We start from the raw sequence: 9,193 nt of genomic DNA on the forward strand, positions 1-9,193 counted from the left end.
CATGCGCAGCACCTCACCCGGCGGCGCCATTCCTCCGAGCAGGTCCAAGAAGGGTCCGCACCGCCAGCTGACTTCCGCTCAGAAAAGTGGCTCCGGGAGCGCGCCGGAGGGGACGCCGGGAACTCGCGGCAGGCTCCGCGTGCTGAGATGGCCTCTAGGAACAGGTCAGTCCCCGCCGTCCCGCTGGGCCGGGCTGCTCCCTGTAGCCACAGCCGGAATTCTGGTCCTCGCGCCCAAAGGACCTCGCGGTCTTCGCGTACAGGCCCGCTCCCCCCGGCGCCCAGGTCCACTTGGTACCGGCCACCTTGCAACGGTCTTATTCCGGGCGCTACCACGACGCTATTGGGCAAGGCTTCAGGGCGGACCCGAGACGGGGCCACCTCTGATTGGTCGGTCGCCTGTCACTCAGTCGTCTCTGCAGCCCGGCCAATTTTAAAGAAATGGGAAGGGTCAGGTGGGGAAGGGCGGTATTCGAGGGTTTTTTGTTTGTTTGTTTTTATTGCCCTTTCGTAAATTATGGCAATTTCCTCCAAAGATTGTTTCGGTTGTTAATAACTAACCTATGAGTGCCATTTCATCTGATTTGCAAAGCATTTGTCTTGACTCCCGATAATTCAGTGACTCCTCATTATTATGAGGAGCATATTAGCCAAGATTACGAAGTAACAAGCTCAAAAATGGAAGTGATCTAAGAACTAATAATAACTAATTCCACTTATTGAGAGTTAACAGGATAGCCCGACAGTGTCTCTACGTACACAACATTTCGTTTACTCCCTGTCACCACTCTGTGAGGTGTATAGTTATTCCATTTGATAGAGAAGGAAACAAAGATTTGAACCCAGGTAGTTTGACTCCATCATCTGTGCTTTTTAACTATTATGAACATACGAAGTATGCACAAAATGGTAACTCTTTTTTGTTTTGTTAATCCTCACCAGAGGATATTTTTTCCATTGCTTTTCGGAGAGGATGAAAAGGAAGGAGGGGGGAGCGACAGAGAGAAAGAGACATGGACTAGTTGCCTCCTGCACGTGCAGGGATGGGGAGAGAACCCACAACCCAGGTATGTGCCCTTGACAAGGAACCCAACCAGGGACCCTTTGATGCTATAACCACTGAGCACCACCGGCCAAGGCACAATATGGTAACTTCTTATCATTATTAGTGCCCCAGATATTATTACCCCAAACAGTGAGAGTCAGTTCTTGCTATGTCTGGTGCTGTGCTGTTTAGTGTGGTAGATACTAGCTATATGTAAGTATTTAAATTTGAATTTAAATTAACCAAAAGTAAAAATTAGTTTGTACTAGCCACATTTTAAGTGCTCAGTAGCCACGTGTGGCTAGTAGGTATCATATGAACAGAGCAGAATTATAGAACATTTCCACTATCACAGAAAGTACTATTGGACAGTGCTGATCCAGAATATATAAAGAACTCCTTCAACTCAATAATAAAATAACCAATAGTATGCTGGAGCCATCTCATACTGGTTTGCAAGGTCAGTTGTTCAATTTATCAGGAGTTTGCAAATTAGTTGTTAAATACAACTAAGAAAAATTAAATTATACAAACTGATAATGAAATAAAGTATATTGAAAACCAAACTCATCACTTCCTAAGTGTTTCACTACATTTTCCCATTGTCTATGTTTTCGTGGCTGCTTATTTCTATTGTATCTGAATAGTGGAAATATATGATGGTGTGTGCTACTGCACATTTCTTCCCAAAGTGACATTGGTAGCTTGATTTTGGCCGCAACCATAGATTCAGCAAATGCTACAAACCAGAGCTTGATTTTATAAACAATAAAAACAAACACAAAACGTGAAGCCACTTTAAAACAGAACTGGAGGCTTCATTTGGAGCATCACCCCATATACCAAAAGGTGTCGGGTACAATTCCCAGTCAGGGCACATACCCAGATTTTGGTGTCAATCCCCAGTCGGGTTACATATAGGAGGCAACCAAAAAAAAACCCATAAATATGTTTCTTTTTTTTAAAATGGAGCTGACGCTACCATGCCAGAGGAAAACAGGGAAAAATAACCTTTGACTGGACCTAAACAACTTTGTTTCCCAAAGAACTGTTTGCAAAAATAAGAAAAAAGCAGTTCTAACTGATGACTACCTGACTAAAAATTTAAAACATAGCCTAGAATTAACATCACTATATTGTTATCTTCACCAATAGAAATGCTTTCCTTCTATTAATGTAATTGTTCCTCTTTTCTTCCTCATAAATACCTATTGCCTTTGTCTCCTAATCAGAACATTATTTGGGCTTCCACCTGAATTGATTCCAAAATAGTTATTCTTATTGATCGCAGATAAATGCTTGTTTGCCTCTCACTTTGAAAGGCCTTTTTATTTTTAGGTTATCAATTATTGCTTTGTTACTGTCTAAACCTAATGGTGGATAAAATGTTAATAGAAATTAAACTTAAAAATGTGTCATGTCTTTATAGACTTTACATTGTGAATAGTACAAAAATTTGAAGAAATATTTTTCTAGTAATGAAAACTATTATCCAATAAACAATATCATAAATAAGTGAATCACATATTAGAAGGTATTTTGTCTATAGAAAAAAAGAAAGGGGAAGAGGGATTGAGGTAGGTGGGGGGTATTCTACCTCAGTCTCTCTTTTTTTTCATTGAATGTATTGGGGTGACACTGGTTAATAAAAGTATTTAGGTTTCAGGTGTACAATTCTATAATACATCATCTGTATGTTGTGTGTTCACCACCCCAAGTCAAGTCTCTTTCCATCACCATTTATCCCCTCTTTATCCTCTTCTACCTCCCCCCAACCCTCTTTCCCTCTGGTAAACACTGTACTGTTGTCTGTGTCTGTTTTTTGTTTTGTTTTGTTTGCTAAATCCCTCTACCGTTTTCACCAAGCCTGGTAAACCCTCTCCCCTCTGACAGCTGTCAATCTGTTCTCTACGAGTCTGTTTCTATTTTGTTTGTTAGTTAATTTTGTTCATTACCACCCACATATAAGTGAAATCATGGTACTTGACTTTCTCTGACTAATTTTACTTAGCATAATGCTCTTGAGGCCCATCCATGCTGTAGCAAAGGGTAAGATTTCCTTTTTCATGGCGAGTAGCATTTCTTTGTCTCAGTCTCTTTTTAACAGTGGCATAGTATTTCTTATCTATCCATTTACTCCCCATAAGGCTGACAATATGCTAAGTGCTGAGGATACAACTATGACCATATAAACAGGGTTTCTCCTCTCATGAAGTTTATAGTTTAATGGGAGACAGTCAATAAACAACACAAATTAACTTGATAATTATAGGCAATGATTAAATACTATGAAAACATAAGAAAAATAACTGTCGGACTGGGGTGGGGAGAGACTGGTTAACCTAGATTGGTGATCAATAAACGCCTCTGAAAAGTGACATTTAAGCTTGAGTGATGAGACAGAAGCAATCTTGAAAAACTAATTTTTCTAATCCCCTCTTTTTTCCTAGGATCTGTAGTTGGGACGTAGTGGTCCCTTATGCGTCCGATAGTGATTCAGGAAGTGTGGATTTGCAGCTGAGCAACTTAGAGGATATTATAAAGGGCCCAAGTAGCCTTGAATTTACAGGTAAAAGGGGGAAAGAGCAGGGTGGAGGGGTATCTCTTTTCAAGTCAAGTGACTCGGTAACCAGCCCTTAACTAGACTTTGACAATGAATTTGGTCCCTGACTTTAAAACCTTGGAATATGATTGGAAAAATGAGATAAGAGACATTATTCTAGACATTCAGGATACTAACTTGGTCCTGAGACAAATAATCCTGCCTATTTGCACAAGGTCTACATGCTAGAAGGATTCTGAGAAGAGAAAGGTAGGTGTGGGTGGAATTTGGATTGGCCTATAAAATAACTATCTTTCTTTTATTCTATAACTATTAAGTACAGGCTGGTGCTGGTGCCGGCCTTGGGCCTTTTATTGATAGCTTTGGGGCTCCCTGACCCAGCTGCAGCTTGGTTGACAGGTTTTAGGCTGAGAAAGGACAGGCCATTCATATCCAAAAGCCACTGCACACAGCTTGGGTGGGATTGTAAATTGGGTGGGACAGGGTCTCAGGGAATCTCCAGGGCAGAACAAACAGAAATGGCTGCCAATCAGCCCTGCACCAAGGAGGCCCCAGCACGGGAACAATGACATGCATCAGTGAACAAAACTAACATGGTTCCTGCCCTCACAATTTACATCATAGTGCTGAGAAGAACCAAAATAAGTAAAGAGACAGTAAATAAAGTAATTACAAGTTGTAGTAAACACTATGAAAGAATTAAACAAGGACTAAGACCAAAAATAAATAAATAAATAAAGGGATGGGAACCTAATTTAAATCATGTTTGGCAGAGAGAACCTGTCTGAGACACTGCTGTTTAAACCTAAAGAGGGTCTCAAAGACATGAAAGAGCTACCCAGGTGAGAAGTAGAGGGAAGAGCATTCCAGATAGGTGGAGCAGTATGTGCACGAGACAGGAAAGACTATAGTATGTTTGAGGAACTACATTCATTTATTTGTACATTCATTCAATAAATAATTATTTAAGCCCTGCTATACTCTAAACACTGATCTAGCTGCTGGAGATATAGCAGTAAACAGAACAAATACAGTATACTCCTAGAGAAACAAAGAAATGGAACTCAGTATAATGTGTGACTGGGGATGGAGGTGGGAGTAAGGAGCAAATGTGAAGAGGTTTATTAGCAGCTAGGAGGATATTTAGCCAAAATGAGCAGAGGGGATTCAGGAAAGGCATGCTGGAGCTGAGCCCTGAAGAATGAGCAAGAGTTAGATATTCGAGGAGAGATAAGGGAAGGTGAGACAGAAGAAGGGGAAACATACAAGCAAAAGGAAAGCCTTTGCAAAGATAGGAGGTGAACAAGAACATGGCTTCTACTGGATAACAAGGACATGGCAGGGAGTGGGAGGAATTTGCAGAAGAGGCTATAATTCAGGAGACCAAAAGGAGTACAAACATTGAGTGGTAGAAACCCTCAGATGATAGGTATGTTAAGGTGGAAATAGCCTGTTTGTCCAATAGGAACAGGGATTTGGAATTGAAAAATAGAGAAGGTAAGGATGTAAACCTACATGATGCCACCATAATTATTGTCACTCAGTGAGCAAAGGAATAAGATTTGCCAACACTTCTTTGGTGCTAGTTCTGTACCAGCCAAATGAGGTAGATTCTATTATGATCCCCATTTTGGAAATGAAGAAATAGGCCCAGAGAAAGTAAGGCCTCACAGAGTCAGAATGCTAGAAAAAAGCAGAGCAAGGATTCCCTACACTGGACCTGTGCTTTTAAAGTACATCTCAGGTCAGGAAGGAAATACCTCAAGCACTTATTGCAACCTGGTCAAGCAGGAAGAAAACAGCAAGGTACTGTTAGTATATTTTAAGCTCTTGTCACCATAGTCATAAGCTTTTGAATTTGAATAATATCTACTATTTAAGTGCTTACTGTGGGCCACATACTGGAATAAGTCTTATATGTATTTTCTCACTTAATCCTCATAATGGTCCTGTTTTACAAGTGAGGAAACTAAGGTTTCAACAGACAAACTAACTTGATTCTCTAGTTCAAGGATCTTAGAACTAGAGGAAGAACCAAGATGGTGACATAGTTAAACACATGTACTTGCTGCCTCCCACAACCAAATCAAAATTACAACTAAAATACAGAAAAACTATCATCCAGAACCACGGGAAAGCTGGCTGAGTGGAAGTATTACAACTAGAGAGGTAAAGAAGAAAGCGCTTTGAGACTGGTAGGAGGTGTGGAGGTGCAGAGGTGTGGAAGGGGCTGCTCGGGCACCCGGGTGTGCTGCTTTTTTAATCGGGAGGGAGATCGCCTCTTTGGAGGCTACCCGGAGGAGCGAGGAGTCCCAGCCCCACACCAGACCCCCAGCCCAGGATCCCAGAACTGGGGAAAGAAGTCCCTACGGGCAGTAAGAACTACGGACTATAAAAACAAGTGCGGATTGGGGCTGAGTGACACACAGGCTGCTGGAGAACCAGCTGCTCCTCTTAAAGGGCCAGCACCGTGAACTGAATTTACAAGCTCCCACTTGCTCTGAGTTCCAGTGCCAGGCAAGGCTCTGGGGGACCCAGACAGGTACAGGAGAAACTGGACTGTCTGGCATTGGGGTAGGAATGCAGGGATGGCTTTCTTCCAGACGGAGGTGCTCCCAGCAGTCATTGTTCCCGTGCTGGGGCCGCCTAGGTGCAGGGCTGACTGGCAGACATTTCTGTTTGCTCTACCCTGGAGATTCCCTGAGAGCCTGTCCCACCCAATTTGCAACCACATCCAAGCTGTGCGCAGCAGCTTTTGCATATGAATGGCCTGTCCTTTCTCAGCCTAAAACCTGTCAACCAAGCTGCAATTAGGTTAGGGAGTCCCAAAGCTATCAATAAAAGGCCCAAGGCCGGCACCAACCCCAGCCTGCCTTGCTTCACAGCTGGGCCTCATTTGGGCACTTCCAAATCTGATACAAAGAGGAGGAATCTGCAGATCTCTCTGTAGTTCCTGCTGGGTGGCCCTAGGCAGTGGCCAACTTTGCACATTCTTGGAGATCCAAGAGCCAGTGTACCCAGTGGTCAGTGTGAGACCATACCAGATTACAACTCTTCACATGCATAAGGGGCAGACTCAGTGAGCACCAAAGCCTCACTGAAGCAAGTCCTGCCTAATAAGGGTGTCTCCTGCACAGCAGCTCTCCCACTGTAGTTACAGCTGGTCCCTACAGCCAATTGGCCTAGAGGTCAATTTCTCCCAGTGATACCAACAGCAATCATGGTTTAACTACAACAAGACTGTGCACACAGCCCACAAAGGGGTACATCAAGAGTGTCCACCTCAGGTGATTGGGGAGGTTGAGCCACTGGGCCCTATAGGACACCTGCTACACAAGGCCACTCTATCAATTCAAGGAGACTTAGCAGCTACCTAATACATAGAAACAAACACAGGGAAGCAGCCAAAATGCGGAGACAAAGAAACATGTCACAAATGAAAGAAATGGAAGAAAGCAAACTACTGGATATAGAGTTCAAAACCACAGTTATAAGGTTACTCGAGAATCTTCTAAAATTTTCAAGGAACATAGTGAGACCTTCAAGGGTCTTAGTGAGAATGCCAAAAAATGGAAAAGGACCAGTCAGAAATTAAGCATACACTGACTGAAATAAAGAATAATACACAGGGATTCAACAGTAGACTAGAGGATCCCAAGAATCAAGTTAATGATTTGAAATATGAGGAAGCAAAAAACACCCAGCAAGAAGAGCAAAAAGAAAAAAGAATCAAAAAATATGAAGATAGTGTAAGGAGCCTCTGGGACAATTTCAAGAATATCAACATCTGAATTATGGCGGTACCAGAAGAAGAGAGAGCAAGATACTGAAAACCTATTTGAAGAAATAATGACAGAAAACTTCCCCTACCTGGTGAAAGAAATAGACTTACAAGTCCAGGAAGCGCAGAGAACCCCAAACAAAAGGAATCCAAAGAGGACCACACCAAGACACATCATAATTAAAATGCCAAGAGCAAAAGACAAAGAGAGAATCTTAAAAGCAGCAAGAGAAAAACGGTTAGTTACCTACAAGGGAGTGCCCATACAACTATCAACTGATTTCTCAACAGAAACTATGCAGGCCAGAAGGGAGTGGCAAGAAATATTCAAAGGGATGAATAGTAAGAACCTACAACCAGGAATACTCTCCCCAGCGAAGCTATCATTTAGAATTGAAGGTCAGATAAAGAGCTTCACAGACAAAAAAAAGCTAAAGGAGTTCATCACCGCCAAACCAGTATTATATGAAATGCTGAAGGGTATTCTTTAAGAAGAGGAAGAAGAAGAAAAAGTTAAAGAAAAATTATGAACAACAAAGTGACAACAAATACATATCTATCAACAAATGAATCTAAAAATCAAATAAATAAAAAATCTGATGAACAGAATAAACTGGTGAATGGAATAGAATCAGGGGCATAGAAATGGAACAGACTGACGGTTCTCAGAGGGAAGGGGGTTGGAGGGGGGTGTGGGAAGAGATAAGACAAAGATCTTTTATGTATGCAGTACCTATGGACACAGACAATAGGGTGGCAAGGGCCTGGGGTGGAGTGGGAATCGAGTGGAGAGGAGCTTTGGGGGGGGAAAGGGATATCTATAATAATCTCAATAATAAAATTTTTTTTTAAGTCATAGAACTAATAAGTGGGAGAGCCAGGATTCCAGCTAGTCTGAAACTGAGATAAGGTTTGTGTTCTTAACCACTCTGCTAGAGTTCACTCCAATGTTTTTGTAGCTTAGGAAGCCCTTAGAGAACATTGAATTTGTAATTGAGAAAACTGAGACTCATAAAGGGGAAGGGCTTGGGCAGAGCAAACAGTAAAGGTGAGAACAGGAACTGTCTATCCTGATGTCTGGTGGTTCTCCCCACTAAACCATATAACTTTACATAGTATGGGGGCATCATCTGATGTCTTTCTTTTGATACTAGACTCAGACATCTCTGTCATCTCTTGACTTCCTCTGGAATCCCTCACAGATAGGTTCATATACCTGACTCATGACGACGCCTTCAGTGAGGCCAACGTTGAGAACCTGATCGAGTCTATCCAGGAGTTTTTTCATGGTGAGCTAAAGGTACGCACAAGCAATCTTTTTTTTTCTTTTTTAATATATATTTGATTGATTTTTTTACAGAGAGTAAGAGAGAGGATAGAATTAGAAACATCAATGAGAGAGAAACATCATCCAGCTGCCTCCTGCACACCCCCTACTGGGGATGTACCCGCAACCAACATACATGCCCTTGACCGGAATCGAACTTGGGACCCTTTAGTCCGCAGGCCGACGCTCTATCCACTGAGCCAAACCGGTTAGAGTACAAGCAATCTTTTCAAGCAATCTTTTCATCTTATTCCTCCATTTTAACAAATATTTTAAACTCTATTATTTCTTTTTATGCAAATAATTTATAAGCTATAAATTTTATATTTATACTTTTTTATTTTTCTATTTATAATATCCTATCTAATAAAAGAGAAACATGGTAATTAACCATAACTTTGCTACCCTTCCCATTGGCTAATCAGGGCGATATGCAAATTAACTGCCAACCAAGATGGCGGCCGGCAGCCAGGCAGCT

General features: G+C 41.9%; 2 protein-coding genes across 5 annotated transcripts in view; one reads left to right on the top strand and one right to left on the bottom strand.

Annotated features, from left to right (window-relative positions):
- The window catches only part of RPN2 (ribophorin II), a 63,275-nt gene extending 62,947 nt beyond the window's left edge, over positions 1-328 (bottom strand). For 3 of the 4 annotated variants that reach the window (XM_014541409.1, XM_005868461.2, XM_014541408.1), the window contains exon 1: positions 18-328. In XM_014541409.1, the coding sequence (XP_014396895.1) occupies positions 18-30 (13 nt within the window). In that variant the 5' untranslated portion in view covers positions 31-328. The remainder of the gene's footprint in view (positions 1-17) is intronic. The other variant, XM_014541410.1, reaches the window with a different exon arrangement.
- Positions 85-9,193, top strand: part of LOC106726475 (protein MROH8-like) — a 13,226-nt gene continuing 4,117 nt past the window's right edge. The window contains exons 1-3 of the mRNA XM_014541413.1: positions 85-164; positions 3,495-3,613; positions 8,591-8,688. Of these exons, the coding sequence (XP_014396899.1) occupies positions 148-164; positions 3,495-3,613; positions 8,591-8,688 (234 nt within the window). The 5' untranslated portion in view covers positions 85-147. The remainder of the gene's footprint in view (positions 165-3,494; positions 3,614-8,590; positions 8,689-9,193) is intronic.

This window comes from Myotis brandtii, unplaced genomic scaffold, assembly GCF_000412655.1.
Source record: "Myotis brandtii unplaced genomic scaffold, ASM41265v1 scaffold27, whole genome shotgun sequence".
Lineage (NCBI taxonomy): Eukaryota > Metazoa > Chordata > Mammalia > Chiroptera > Vespertilionidae > Myotis > Myotis brandtii.